The 16,063-nt window shown below is 41.9% G+C and overlaps 1 protein-coding gene across 2 annotated transcripts in view; it reads right to left on the reverse strand.

The window, feature by feature from the left end:
- ntn1a (netrin 1a) overlaps positions 1-14,001 on the reverse strand; it is a 64,371-nt gene extending 50,370 nt beyond the window's left edge. For both annotated transcript variants that reach the window (XM_072383459.1, XM_072383458.1), the window contains exon 1: positions 12,956-14,001. In XM_072383459.1, the coding sequence (XP_072239560.1) occupies positions 12,956-13,979 (1,024 nt within the window). In that variant the 5' untranslated portion in view covers positions 13,980-14,001. The remainder of the gene's footprint in view (positions 1-12,955) is intronic.
- Positions 14,002-16,063: the final 2,062 nt, after the last annotated feature.

A 16,063-nucleotide genomic window follows, 5' to 3' on the forward strand; every position in this document is an offset into this window, starting at 1 on the left:
AGGAGCTAAAGGGAAGGTTTTTCTTTTTTTCTGGCAGCATGTGCGCATGTTTGACGCACAATGAAATTGTTTAACTCTGCTTGATCTGTCACAGGTGCTTTCTCAAACTGTGTGTGTGTGTGCCTGTGTGTGTGGAAAAAGAATGGAGGAAAAAAAAAAGGTGGGATATATGTGATTCTGTGAAAAAAAACAATTGTTATCCACATATGTTCAATTTTTCTATTTACTATTCTATGTAATATCTTTAACTGGCTACCAAACCCTTTAAACATCATCGACACAACTGTCCAAAAGTCCTGAGCGACCCCTCATTTCTTAATATTTGCTTCCAACAAGCCAGACTTTTTTGTTATATTTTAAAGTGGTTTTGAGCAATAGTTCTCTGAGGTTTTCTTTTGAAGTCTCTTTCATTTTCACTCATTTTCAGTCCAGTTCCTTTTACCTGGCTATCTGCAGAAGAATGTATTGTTGTAAAGACACTTAATCCTGACATATCATTCATGAAAGCATAAAAAAGTCACCAAAGTCAGATGAATCAGTGTCTTGTCTACACTTAACAAACAGCTTAGCAAAGAACCTTTTTAAAATTGTGTCTTTGGGTATTTTTACTAGCAACATGTTGCAAAGACCTAATTAGTTACAACTACTTTAGTTGCAAAAGGAATTTTTGTGATGTTTGAGAAAAAGGCCAAAGACAACACAGTTTGGCAAACACGAAACATTTTTGTACTAACAAGGTTCTACAGAGATATTAGTCCAAAACTTGGAATATCTTGGCATTATGTGCAGTTTGTCCTTAAGACTAGTTGGGGAAACTGGCCAAGTGAAGGACAAAAGAAGAATCTACAGCAGAAGAAAAATATCTGAAAGCGATGTCCTTAAGTAATAGCAAAAAAATCAACAAAGACCTTACACAGGACCTGACAGATGCATCTGGACCTTCAGTTGATCCATCTGCTGTTCGCTGAAGCCTCATCAGAAATGGTCTCCATGGAAGGGTGGCTGTCAAGAAGCCATTTTTCAGGCATGCCAAATTACATGAGAACTGGACCGAAAATCAGTGGCAACAGGTTTTATGAAGTGATGAATCCTCCCCAGAGCCTGGAGCTTGACATAATTGAAACAGTGTGGGATCACCTTGACAGAGAGTGGAACAAAAGGCAGCTAACATCCAAAAAAGGGCTTTGGAATGGCTTCAAAAAGCCTGGAGAACTATTTCTGAAGAATTCCTGAAGAAATTACAAAAAACAAAGCTTGCTTATGAGGGTTCAGGCTGTGTTGAGGAATAAACGTGGTCAAACTGAATATGGATGTTCATGCTAATTAGGATTTTACACACTCTGTTACTTCTCTTCTTTTCTGTAATTTATTCATGTTTGCACATGTTTCACTAAATTCCTACATCTATTTCCACCTTTCTTAGCAGTCTTCTACAGACTTCTACATGGTGCAGTACATCTATGTTACAAACTCTGACTAAAGAGTTCACAACATAGTTAACCACCCCACACACATTGCTCCTCAAGTTCCAGCTGGTTACAGTTCACTCAGATGAAGACAGCACAGAAACAGTGGGGGGCGCTCTAATCGGCCCAACAGCCTGCTGCATGGAGGTGTAACTTCATCGAGCCATTAATCATCTGTAGCTGTGAGTCTTAAGGACCTGTGCTCTGAGCTCACTGTGCTCATGCTCGTGCTTGGTGGTCCTGTCGGCGAGCAGTGCGAATGTTGCCAGAGAAGTTTTTGCCAGGACTTTCACCTTGAATCGAATGCTGAGCTGCTGCATGTACAAAAGACTCCTTCTCTTTTATTTCTCTCTCTTTCACACACACACACACACACACACAACAGAGTATCTTTTTTTTCTCCTTCCATTGTTGTTGATGCTGTTACAACCCTATCAGCTACAAGGAGATTTGGAGGTGCTGTAACAAACTGTGCCAGGGCTTTCATTTTTAAGTGTGAGCAGATTTGGGTAATTGCAGTGTAATGTAACAACACATGCTACACTAGCTTCAGTACTTGTTGCGATGTGTTTCTTTCTATCTGGAAGGACAAAGAAGAAAGCAATATGTGAGGATTTTCTATCTAACACCCAAACCAGGGCACAGCGCAGGAGATTAATGTTTTTTCCTTTTGTTTTCCACACCTTCTCTTAAAATCACTTCCCTTTATTGCTTTCTTTTTTTCTTACACTCGCAGTTCACATTATATATATGTTTGCTCTGGGGGCACACTCGCACCCCTTTCTTGGTAACCTGCTGCCACACAGAGGTGCTGAGGTCATCAGCCCTGATCTTCACCAGCATCACTCGGGATCAGGTCTCACATAAACACACCCTCCCTGCCGTTAACTCAGAAAAGCTGCCAATGCCTTCACATGCAGACACTCTATTTCTCTATCACAGACAAAGTTTCATTGCACTGTTTACTTTTCCCCTTGTAAGTCTTGTTAACAAGAAAGACCACTCCGCTCAATATATTGAAGCAATGAATCAGGATTGCGCTTACACCGTGTTTCAGGCTGATGACTGGATGACTGTGTGACGTCAGCCTGTGCACAGTCTTGAGCTTGAAAGGGATATTCAGATATTCTATAGATAGTGTCTATTTAAAGGTTTTTTTTCATCATCATCTTTTTTTTCCTTTTTTTTTTACTCTATTGTTATCTTTATTTGAAGTTGTTCATGGCCTCTTGGGGCTACCAGCCATTACTCAGTGTGTCTCTTCAGGTCTGAAGATGTCATGTCCAGCCAAACTGTGAGCTGTTAAAATGTACTGTGAGTATTGTAGGCACCAGGTTCTGATAAAAGATACAACAGAAACAAGATGAAGAAACTAAGTGGAATAGAAAAGTTTATAAAGTACTGTGCAAAAATCTTAAGCTACCCCTCAGTAATTCATAGTTTGCTCCAAACAGGCTTGACCTTTGGAATTTAGTGTAGTCTTGATCAATAGTTGTTCAGGCTTTCTGAAAGTCTTTCAAAGTTTTTATTTGGACATTGGCTACTTTTTCACTCTTTTCAGTCCAGCTCTTCTACTGACAAATTACTTTTTGTTTTTTTTAAGCCACTTAGCACTGACTTATGAATCATTCAAGCATTAAAAAGGAGCATAACTCAAGAGATGAACTAGTGTTTTGTCTTCACATAACAAATAGCTTAGCAAAGAACCAGTTTTACTTTGTGTCTTTTGGCACTTTGTTACTAGCAGCCTGTCACAAAGACAAATTTGTTCCCAATTCTTTAGTTACATTGACAGAGAAAGCCAAAAATATCACAGTTTAACAGACATAAATTTGTATTTCTGTACCAAGAAGGTGATTCCCAAAGAGTTATTAGTTTAAAACTTGGCATATTTCAGCATAGTGTATAATGTGGCTTTAAAACAATTTGAGCAACTTAAACAAGCGTAGGACAACAAAAGATGTGGCTGGCCAAAAAGGTGAACAAAATCGGATGTCCTTAAGAAATAGGAAGAAATCCAGCAAAGACCTGACACAGGACCTGAGAGATACATCTGGACCTTCAGTTGCTCCATCTACTGTTCACTGAAGCCTCATCAGAAATGGTCTCCATGGAAGGGAGACTGTCAAGAAGCCATTCTTAAGGAAGGGAAACAGGGAGAAAAGGCTGAGCTATGCCAAATGACACAAGAACTGGACTAGAAATCAGTGGCAGTAGGTTTTATGGAGTGATGAATCCTCCCCAGAGGCCAGACCTCAACATTATTAAAGCAGTGTGGGATCATCTCGACAGAGAATGGAACAAAAGACAGCCGAGATCCAGAGAAAGTCTTTGAGATGTCCTTCAAGAAGCCTGCAGAACTATTCCTGAAGACTACTTAAAAAAATGACAAAATAAAGAAATAAATCTATCGAAGAGGGTTCCCGCTGAAGATTGATCAAACTAGTAACTAGAGTTTCAAGCTTGTTAAAATTGCACATCTCTCTTTTTGCCATATATACTCTGTCCAGTTGCCTTTGCATGTTTCTACACATTGTTTCACCTATTTCCAACTTTCTTCTAGGATGAAAATGAGGGGCTGCTAATGACTTCTGCACAATACAGTATCTGCGTTTCTGCTGTCCTTCGTTTGACTATAAGAAATGAAACAGCTACAGCCAAATAAACAGCTGATTGCCAACGTGTCCGTGAGGAATTACAGACGATATCTCAATTTTCCAAACAGTTTCTCTGGGAACTCAATGTGATATCGGCTGTGTAGGAAGGTGGAGTGTTATTTTTCCTTCTTGCCTTATTAGAAGCAATGAGTAAAATTGTGTGGGAACATTTCCAGGCAGACAATGTCCTGCTTGATTAGTGTCTGTCGCCTCTGTGTTACAGCATTTATCCAGTGGTGTCAATCACAATACATAGGAGAGACAAGCTTGGTGTGATTCATCCAGCTCACGAGCAAAGCACCGGAGTGTCTTCTGTCTTATGTGTGAACACAGGCTCATTTTGTCTGGGTACGTTTTAATTACCCCTAATCATTTGGTTCCCTCAAACTAAACCTTTCCATTGCACACAGACTCCCCCCTCTCACTCTCTCTTTTTCAAACACACTGACACACACACACGCGCTTCAGCTGCAACTCATGCCAAACCCACAATACACACAGATCCTCCCTTGGCTAAGACAAGCTTTCACTACGGCATCAAGTCACCAATTAATTCATTAACAGACGTCTCCACAGGCGCTGAGAAGCTGCTCTCATCCAGGACAGAATTACTGTTTGCATAAACACCCACTGGCACACAACGCAGACTAAGAGACAACGCTCCGGTAACAAATCCACTGTGTAACTGCAACTCGTAATGTTAGAGAAGAAACACGCAGGCAAACACAAGAATATAAACAGGTAAAAGGCAGGCAACAAAGGCAGGTATCAACAGAGACCGAGAGGAGCATCTTGTGTCTGTCTGTCACTCGGAGCAAACATTGTCAGCAACCCGCTGAAGATTGTGTGTGTTCTTTGAGTGTAAGGCTACCTTCTTTTCTTTAATTCAACAACTAAAAGCACTTTTACAGATGTTTGGGAGGCGTCCTAGTCATGTTTGAACACTCTTTTGGTAAATGTGTAGTGCATTTAACTTTTTGCACCGAAGGCGACCTGCCATGATCGAGTTCCAGTGAAAATAATGAAACAGCTGTTATTGACAGCTGTACAGAAAGCCTACTTCATGCTTGTGCTTTCAAAAACATTCATCTGATGGCTGAAACTCTTTAGTGAGCATGTGCAGGATGTCCAGGTCTCTTTTAAGAGAATAACTGACAGCATTGAGAACATAGTGCAGAAGAGTGTGTGTATGTGTGAGTTACAGCTTGTGTTGAGTGAGAGGAGTGCTGTTTTCTCCCACAGATATGCAGCAGTGATAATTCTGATCATAATGAATAATCTGATGATAATGATAATGACGACTAAGTTCCTGGCTTGATTGGATGTTGTTATAAAGCAGCCACAGTCCACCGTAAGTCCAAGATCCACTGAGGGTGACGAGAGGAAGTGAGTGCAGGCCCGAAGCCAACAGAGTAATGCAATATGGCTATTGTTCAGAGGCAATATGGCTTTTTACCAAACTGGTTTTAGAAAACAAGACTGAGGCCACATTTCTCGTACGAGCAGTGAGACCTGCGTGCACATGTGCACAGAGACACTGGCTGGAAATGCGGGCTCACACTTCAAGCAGGATCTGTGTTGAATTATGTGCTGTAGCCAGAGCAATGAAACACAACTACAGCCACAGATCTGCTCATTTTGCCCAAAGGACACTGAACTGAGCAACAGATACACAGGCTGCAAAACGTCTCAATGGATTGTTGCCTGTTCTGACAATCAAAAGCATTCCATCATCTCAAGCAGTGTGACCTGAGCCTCGTCAAAGGCGGAGAAAAAAATCTTTTGTAATGAAAATAACCATTTTCCACTTGACTAATATCAGACAACATGCAGAAAACTCTGGAAAAACACAGATGCAGATGTAAGTGCAGATGTATAGTGGCAGCCTTTCTTGCGTTTCTCTCCCAGCACAAATACACACACAAACACACATTCTATCAGAGTTTTTATATATAAACTAATTTCCACCCTTCAAAGGGCTGTCAGAATTTATTATCTGTGCAAAACTGGAACTCCATCAAAATTGAACGGCTTCTTGAATAGACCGCATGACAAGCAACAACAAGCTCCAAAATTCCAGCTCCAAAGGGCTGCTGCCAAGCTCTGACATTAATAGCTTCAAGATCTCCCATGCTTTGACATACTCAACAGTATCTACATTATTTGTCACAGTTATGGCTCCCATTTGACGCAAAATGATTGTTGGTAGGAATGATCTCACTCCTGGCTTTTGTGTTGTCCCTGGATGCAGAAATGCACAAAGTAGTAGTTTAACATGTAACAGTTTTTTACTCTTATTTCATACTGATACTTTGATATCCTTCTGAGGACAAAATGTAGGAATTTCACTTTAATGGGGTTTTCTTTCCTTTTTCCTTTGTTTTTATGTGGGATTATGTGAATTACATATGAGTCAGTGCCATCCCTGCACTAGGAAGTGGTCAGCGTGCTCTTGGTTTGGAAAATCATGGAGTAATTCACTTTTTGCATCATACAGTTTTTTACTTGCTAACTATAACTGTATCTCAACTAAAGGTTGTTTGTGTTGCTCTGCATCACTGCATGCGAGGCAGCTGTGCTATGTTTTCTATAGCTGACCAACTGAGTCTGCCAGGAGCTGTGTCAGATTTGTTGGAATGCTTGCTGCTGGACATGAATTTTTTGCATTGACTTAAAAGATGCTGTTCCTGCTTTTCCAGGCTTTTCACTTATTTTTACTGTCTCATGGTTGTTATTTTAGGATCAGACTTCTGGACTTTTGAGTCCCAGCTGATCAGCAGCAAGATATGTTGGGCAGCCACCTTGCATGCAATGACGTAGACCAACACAGACGTTCTTCGGTCGAGAAACTGTCTGATGCAGAAGTGAAAAAGTCCCAGCATAAAGTGTTTGTTCAAGTTGTTTTCTATGGAGAAAATGTACTTTTCGGCAGCCCTGGTGTGAGTATGTCTCAACTCCCTAATTTTCCAAACCTAAAGAATTCTGATTGGATTGATCCCTTTAAATCCAAAATAGATTTTTTTTTAAATCTATGTGACCTTGTTGACTATTGATCCAAAAGCTCAAGCCTTGAACCAGGCACAGAATTTACCTCCTATCATGAGGCAAGGCGTTCGGTCTATTTTCAGTTCATTTTATAAGGTGAAAATCATCCCTTAAACCTATTTGTGGTTTGAAAGAACCATCTGAAATCATCTAACAACAGATAGGACACTGCATGTCCACCTACAACCATTTTTTTTAAAACACTCTATTATCAAATTAAAAACTTAAAGATTTATCAATAGATCTAATGATAGATGCGTTTTCTATTGTTTGTTTATACAATTCTTATAGTTTGGGACTCCAACACTGTGACAACACTTAACAGCTGTGATTATTGACCCAGGGTAAAAGTTCACACATTCAAGTCCTTAGATTTTAGATGCAGCTCGCTTTTAAATGCCTCACATAGTTTCCCAGTAAAATTAGCCAAGAGCTGTTTGACAAGCCTCTCAACCTTATGGTCCCACACACGCACACACACACACATACACTTCCAGTTGACAGCAAGACTATTGGTACCATGTGGGCCATTCAACACACATTTGCAGACCTATGCTGCAGGAGGGTTTTCATTATTACTACCCTTCCACTGCATATGAGTGTGTCTGTGTGGATCCCTTCAGGCTGCCTTTTTTTGGTGTTTAGTTACAGCACTTGATATACCGTACCATCAGCCTTGCTTACAATATACGCTGGCTTGGCGACCGTGTTTCTGTCTGCTTTAGAGATACAGCAGGTCTCTGAATCTAAAACAGAAGGCTGAGCCAGTTGCCTGGACCATGCGCAACTTATTTCTGCGCTAGTTTACAAAACCAGTCATAAACACTGATAAGAAGTCATGGAAAGAGGTTCTTGAAGCAAGAGAGAGGCCATTCCCCCCTATTTGAACTTACAGCTGAAGACCTGAAGATGTGTGCATGTGATTGTGTGTGTGCAAGGCCACAGGAGGTGAGCGAAGGAGCGAAGGCGAGGAATAGTCAGACGGTGCAAAGTGCAAAGCTGCTCAGTCAGTTTATTCCCAGCTTTGTTTGCTGTGACTGAGTCTAACAATGCATCCTGCCGCAACCTTTGAAGATGAAGGATGCCGCTTCATAAAAGTGCACAACAGTGAGCTAAACATCAACCAGGCCTTCAGTGTGAAAGGTACCAAACAAACAAAACAGCAAGGAAACATCTGAAGAAAGCTGGGTACAACATGTCCGTTGTCCAAATGTCAGACTTATTTTCTTATATAAAAACTTATGGAACTGTACATAAATTTCCACAGAGAAACCTGTAAGGAAGAAATACAGCATCTTCACCTGCAACCGTGTCTCCATTAAGAGAAATCACCAGTGCGTGATGTTTGATCACTTCAGATAAAAGTTATCAACACCTGATAGAGAACACATAACCTGCCCTCAATCAAAAGCATCTGGATACAAATGTCTTTATTTAGGTCACAATTCCTATTTCTGAACTATGGTGGAATCTGTGCTGAATTTCAACTTGAACTGGTGTGGAAAATGGACAAATCACCATTTTGACTTTTTTTTTTCAAATAAATCACTGCCTGTACCGTCACTGGAAAGTGCCTCGGCTATCACAAACCCAGTTGTTGCTCTGGAAAGATCTTAAACCTCATTAAGATTTGGGCATCCATCCATGAAAATAATAAAACATAAAATACCTCAGAAAAGGATGGAAGCAGCTGTTTTTAAGCATTAACATGTGTGTGCTTGAACCTAAGGAAACCTTTTTAGCTCTTTTTGTTTTTACTCAAGTAAAGTGTAAAAACAAGTCAAATATATATATATATATATATATATTTTCCCCTCTTCCAGTGGCTGAGGCTTAATAACTCAGTTATTTTTACGGATGTCAAATCAACTGCGCTAACCCCTCTGCATGGCTTATTTGCTTCTGTCAGTCAGATGCCACAAAACAGCACCTGGGAACAATTGACTGTACTTTCTGCAGTTTAGAGTCCAATAAAAGCGAGAAAAAAGAAGCAGTAGATATGTTAAGATTGTGCAGATGATATTCAGATAAAGGAAAGGCTATAATTATCCAATCAGTATATAGGATTGGATGTCTCTCTTACTTTTCAAATTTCTGTTTTTGTCGAGTTCACTATTGTGTGGCAGTTTCAAGTTGACTTTCTAACAGTAATCGCTGAAAATGTTTTGGTTACTTTCCAGCCACTATGACAGAAAACAGCAGTTCGTACAGTTTGCTGCACCTCGTTGGAGAGTTTGTATGAAGCCCGAGAGGCACACAGAGAGCCTGCAGACACTACGCAGGGCTCAGAAAAGCCACTACGAATGCATGGCTTTCATTAAACAAATGAAAAAAAACAAAAGGTATGTTTTTACTTACAGTTAATATTTTCCTGCACTGTAATAAGATAGAGATTGATGAGACAGTAATGCTTAATATGACATATTTCATATTTAAAGTTTCATTACTTATGAGCAGTTTTATCGTAATCTGCCTAACCTGGCACCAACCCTTGCCCCACCCTTGGCTCTTGGTTTGAAAAGGGCTCATCGTGTGCAAAAACACATATGGGAAATTACAGAAATAAGATTGGGAGGAAATCTACAGCCAACTGAGAGAATCTCCTCCATGTCAAAACTATGAGGGGAAAAAAACATAATATCGTTGTGCAAATAAGACTTTACGGTTTGGAATAGAAGAAAACGTTTTTTTCCCCTCAAAACACCCATTACATTGCAGTTGGAATGGCCTTTAAAAAAAAAAAAAGAGAGACATTCGTCAGACTTCTCGGCTGAACCCAACAGGTCATGGCTGTATCATTCTCCAGCCTGTTTTTTCTCACTGTGTGAGTGAGAGTGAGTTACACTCTCACACATTTTCTTCAGCACAGCGTTCATTCTCTCGCTTACGTCCATCTCTTTCATTTTCACTCCTGTCGCCTCGCTCCATCCTCAGCCCCTCCCCTCTGCCCTGCTGCAGTGTGCGGTGCAGTGCTGGTCCCCTCATTCTACATGCCTTCAAGCAGCCTTTCTGGTCTTCCTTAATTATTCAAGATACCCCCTCGTAATTATATATTTTTTTCTTTCAACCAAAAACACCAAGTTTAGTGCAGAAATATCCCATTTAAAGTTGATCTACATTGAAAGAAATATTCCTCTAAGGTCTCTGGCTGCAGATTCTGATAAAAAGCTAAAACACTGTCACCTCTCTTGGCTTGGAGAGCTGAGAAGGATTTCTGTGAAAAAACTCCACATTTAGCCGGCAGAGCTTAGAGAAGTGTTCCGACAGCGACAGGACCGTATGGCACGGGCATAATTTTTCCGCAGCCTCACTTAACACCTCTAAAGTGAGACTGAAACAGGCCTCTGATGGTGTTGCTTGTTGAACGCATTGCATTAGAAGCATTTCCTTTGCTGCAGAGTCAATAAGCCAAATGGATCGTGATGCACACAGAAGAGCACATGAGTAACCTTTAAGATCCCAATGAAAGCAATCAGCAAAGTGCACTAAAACAGAGGCAGACCTGCATGTTTGAAAGTGCTTTGTAGGACTCTTTTTTTCTGCATTTGGTAGAAAATCAAGTGTCAGGGTATGTTGGGCTCACCGCAGATTTGCACATCACCAGCCCTTTCACTAAACACAGATGCACTTTTCCTATAAACGCATCCTGTTGAAAGGCCAGTGACAGTCTCAACTGTCAGATGTCAGTGTGATCACTAAATTTCTCCCACAAAATAAACCCCTCCATCTTTCCACACCATTATTCCCTGCACCTATAGAGGCGCGATTTCTTCAAAACCTTTCTGTTACTTTGCAGAAAACGTGAAGGATGCAGTAAGTGACAGGCTTTTGGGGCTCAGATAAGGTAAAAAAATAATAATTGTAATTTGATTTTTCAGTGAATGCAATGGCTCACTCAAGGCTCATGTGATTGTTTTTACAGAAGATTATGTTTATGTGAACAGCTGTAAAAGCTCCACATAAATACTTCAACCAGGCTGTGAAATATTTGGATAATCTTAGTGCTAGCCTGTAATAATTATTCTATTGCTTAGAATACCACACAAAGTTTTGATAGCACCCTTGAATGTAAAGTGCTTAAAAATGACTCTCTACCTCCCCTGGCAGGGCATGCGGGCTGGAACTGGTTACACTAACTGAACTTTAAAGAGCAAAAACCTCTTTAACCCTGCTTTCTTTAACTCAATGTGACTCACAGTTTGTACAGTAAGCCGACATTTCAACAAAACTGCCCGTGTTGATTTAACGGCATGTTCACATCTGCCACCAATACCGGCTTCAGGAATGGATGACACCAGCAAATAGAAACCTTTCTAAGTGTCAAAGTGGTTGACGTGTGCTTCTGGTGTCGAACCGTCTGCAGCGCCGTTCCTCTGCAGGCCTGCGGCTGAATGGAAAATGTAGAGCTTCGGATGGGCTTGGTGTGGCTTTGTCTCTCTGTGATTGTAGGAGTCACACAGAACCTTTGGTGTCTGCCTCTATTATCAGACGTCTCTCTGCTCATCCTTTTCATTCACTGGCTGTCTCTCGTCCTCCTTCTTGCTCTACACCTCATCAAACATCAGATTACAGCAACTCTCTGCTCTTTTGTATTCTCCTGTTTTTAACACTCTAACATCCAATAGCTCAAATGGAAATGAAGTAATGGGGAAAAAAGGATTTGATAGTCATGTAATACACAGAATAGGATTGGTTGGTGAATACAGATAGAATAAAATTCCATACAGAAGCACTGAAAGCAGGTTTTTTTTTCCCCAGAAACGTGACCACTTCAGGGATGCAAATCATAATCTAAATAATCGTCTCAAGCTGTTACTTTTCACATATTTGAAGCTTTTCTTACCTGCATCTCATATTCAGAGCTGAAAGTGACACAAGCCAAAGATGGATTGAGAATTATCTGCCCTGTACCGGCTCACCTATCTGTGGCAGGTTGAATCATAACTACTTTAACTTTGATCACTCAGCAGCTGATAAAACAGGGTGGCTCTCAGACTCAAAGAGCAGGAAATCACAGAGAGCTGCTTTTTGCCCTCTTCTTTTCTGGTTCAAACGCAATCAGTTGTGTGCGAGACACGCTTAAAGCCATAGCCATCCGGCTCATTTGGTCATTGCTCAAGTTGTCTCCCAGTTATCTTGTTTTGCTTCGATAAAGCGAATATTGCTGAACTCAAATACTCTGCAGGGATGCTCATCATCATTTGATATCCCGTTAAAGCAAAACCAACTGTCACGAAATCGAGTTACTCCATTTTTCAACTCTGATTTTCTTTTTAATTAACAATCGGTCACACTAAATGTGATGTGATTTTTTTTAAATTGTATTTTAAAACGTTATTTCGCGATTGATTTTTGTGTAAAAGAAAAAAAAGCTTCGAGACAAATATAATGAAATTTAAAAAATAAGATAGATGAAGCTCTGTGTTCAATTATAGCTGTGGTGAGTTTTCTGCGGGATTCATCGACTAAATTAAAAGGCATCGCTTTGCAGCAGCGGTGGGGTCGGGCTGTGGGAAATGCCGCTGTGGGTGATTAGGCTCTGTGGTGGCGTTTGAGGTGGTTTGAAAGCCTCCATTACGGCCTGCAACGAGCCAAATGGACCTTCAAATTGCATTTTCTTGTTGAGTGAGACTCTATCCCTGTTCGATCCCGCCTCAAGCGTTTTTATTCAGACTCACATTCGCTGCAAATTACTATAGATTTTCACTTATTATTATTATTATTGTTGTTAATTTCAATCCTAATGTTCCATCACTCGCTCAGCATCACACACTCGCTGTGACTTACCGACACACTCATTGGCCTCCCTGGCTGTGGCTCTCTGCCACGGTCTGTCGTAGTGAAAAGGTTTGCACCTGTCGCACTCCGGCCCGGCGGTGTTGTGCTTGCAGTCGCACACCAGGCTCCCATCCCGGTCCTTCACGCACCGGGACGCGTGTCCGTTGCATTTGCATCTCCCTCCGACCTGCAGGTCCGACACGGCGTAGAAGTAAGAGTCCCGGGCCAGCTCCGAGTCGTCCTCGTTCTCGTCGCCGAACGTGTGCAGCCGGCTGAAGACGACCTTAATGTCCGTGGCCGTCACCCAGTCCTGCAGCACCGGGGAGTTGTCAAAGTCGTGAGCAGACGGTCTGCCGTCCAGCGTGCTGAAGGCGATGAGGCCGCCGGTCAGAGGGTACATGTCGGTGTGGGAGTCCGTGCAGACGGCCTCCTGCTCGTTCTGCTTCGTGATAACGGCCCTGTTGGGCTTGTTGTACATCTTCCTGCACTGGGCAGAGTAAAACTGAAAGGGGACCCATGTTTTCCCGTAGTCCATGGACTTGTAAATAGCCATGGACTCAGGACGCGGGGAGCAGAACTGGAGGCTCACGTATGTGACTTCAAACTTCTTACCGAGGGACAGAGTGAGCGTGACATTTTGTGGGAACTGGATAAAGTTCTCGGACTGCCAGCAGGTGAGGTTGTGAGGGTTGTTGAGATCCGTTAGATACGCCGGTGGGTGATACTTCTTGGGGTCGGACGCGTCGCAAGTGTGGCAGTTCCTGGTCCGCTCGTCTCCCTTCTCCGCAGATGTCACCACACAGTAGCGGCTCGGCGTCTTGCCGCAGGTGCTGGACACTCTCACTTCCTTTCCGAAGGCGGAGTTGACGAAGTCCGGGATGCAGCGCCGCGGGTTGCCGTGCTCGTCGTAGCAGGGGTCCGGGGGAGAGGTTTGAGCTGCGAACAGGCTCATCCCGTAGCCGCCGAGTGCGCTCGGGCAAGATATGGACACGGCGAGCAGCACAGGCACGACAACATCCGCAGCCCTTATCATGGTAGGTCCACAAGTGTGCCCGGAGCTGGAGGGGAGAGGGGGATGCAGCATGAGAGAGAAATAAAGAAAGAAAAATAGGAGAGGGGAAGTTATTTTAATATAATTTAGGTGCTTTCCAAAACACGCAAAAAGGACATAATCACGTGCAAGTCAGGTTATGTTAAAAAAAAAATATATAAAGGTTATCTTACCTGAGAATAATTTAAAGTGATTACAAAATAAATGTCGGCGAGGGTAGACTTCTTTTCTTAATCAAGCGCACACAGCTCCTCTTGTTTTTGTTGTTTTGTTTCTTCCAAGATTATGCGTAAAAACAGAGGAGCGGCTGGACTTTAGAGTCGCTTGTGTCCTTATAGCAAGTCCCACTCCTCCTGCCGCTCTTTTCAAAAATCCCTTTCTCTCCCCCTGCCGCTCTTTCACTCGGAGATCTTGCTTGGCACTGCTTTAGGTCAGCTCATCCTGCGGGGTGACACCACGCGGAACAACGACGTCCACTGGTGGCGCATCAGAAGACTGACGCGCGGATAGGCGCCAGATTTACCGCAGGAGCAAAAACAGATCATTCCCACAAGTCCGTCTGAGCGACACCTGATATATACGACCATGGTCTGCTGTAAATCAAATTAGGAAGATTAATATAAAATGACTAGGAAAAGGCAAAATAAAAAATGCCTCGTGTTGAGCTCAGGTTTCTCTAAATCCACAGTGCAGCAGCCACTGAGGTCATCCAATAAATTAAGGGATCACATCAAAATAGAATAAGTTCTTGGCAATAAGTGGTGAAACTGTGGAGTCAAACTTGTGCTCAGCGGCTTCAGAAGAGCAGACGCCTCCTATCAGGAGTCATTTGGGATATAGAATTACTTTTTTTTAATCGTCTGATGACTAGCTCTTGAAAAATAGAACATTTACAGAGCAGATTTAACGTTGTCGTTTAGCACTTTACATCCCTCCTGAATCAGGGCTTTCGCAGCTGTTCCAACAGACCTGTTGCCTGTGAACTCTAAAAAGTTACTGCGTCATCTTGTGACCAAAGAGGAGAACAGCAGCTCAGCGCACATCAAAAAGGTGCCTTCTGCTTGCTCCAGGCGGGGGAGGCATAGCACCGCTTATTCAAAACTAATCAAGTACTGTTTTATTGCTGGAAGCCAGAAATCACTAAGTCGTTGTGAGGTAAGTCTTCCCCTGTGAGAAAGAGCATTTTAAAAATCTTTTTTAAGACATTTTTGCCCAGGTCAGCGATTAAATGTAATCCAGTGCTTTTTTGACGCATTTGGTTGATTCTGAGTAAACATAGATCAAAATTGGTCAAATCCTACCTAACATGTGTTGTGCCAGCTCCACTTTTAGCCTTTCATGCCTAAATCCTAAAATAAACACCAACTAATCTGATATGGAGTGGTTGGTGCTTGTGTCTTGTTCATCATTTCTTTAGTTACTCCTGAATGAGTCTTTTTGTTACAGCGGATTTCAGCTGTGTCATTACATCATAGAAGCTTGTCATAGAACTCAACCAGCTTCCTCCACCATTTTGCAAACTGTTTTTGAAGCAGACCTGATATCTACTGAGGTTGTGGACAAAAGAACTTGTGCACCTCCCATAGAGCATTCACCGTGTTGGTGTGCATTCACAAAAATAGCTTTTGACACTGCAAATAATGTCCTGCTCATCCACAACACTTGAGTACATTATGGTCTTCCTGATCCTAAACATTTTCTAGTTTTCCTGTGCTCTCTCTCTCTCTCTCTCTCTCTCTCTCTCTCTTTTAAGCATGAAAAGTTGATTTCAGCAAACCAAATGCCTTTTACATGTTAAGGGTTAGGTCCAAATGCCCAAAATACAAATGACAAACAGAGTGCTGCTTACAGTATGTTTATTTATGTAAACCTGCTGAAGCTGAAGCTTTACTTTTAACTCAACCTCAACGTCTTTACTTCTCTGTTTTATTTTGAACGTCACTTCTTAATTTCACAAGAAAAATAAATTCACTGGAAAACCCTGCGTGGTATTTCTGAGCGTGTATTTAACATGTAACATAATGTAAAATCCCACACATGGATCCTGCCCTTGTAAGAAAACTACC

This window comes from Leuresthes tenuis, unplaced genomic scaffold, assembly GCF_036924035.1.
Source record: "Leuresthes tenuis unplaced genomic scaffold, fLeuTen1.0.hap1 SCAF_4, whole genome shotgun sequence".
NCBI lineage: Eukaryota > Metazoa > Chordata > Actinopteri > Atheriniformes > Atherinopsidae > Leuresthes > Leuresthes tenuis.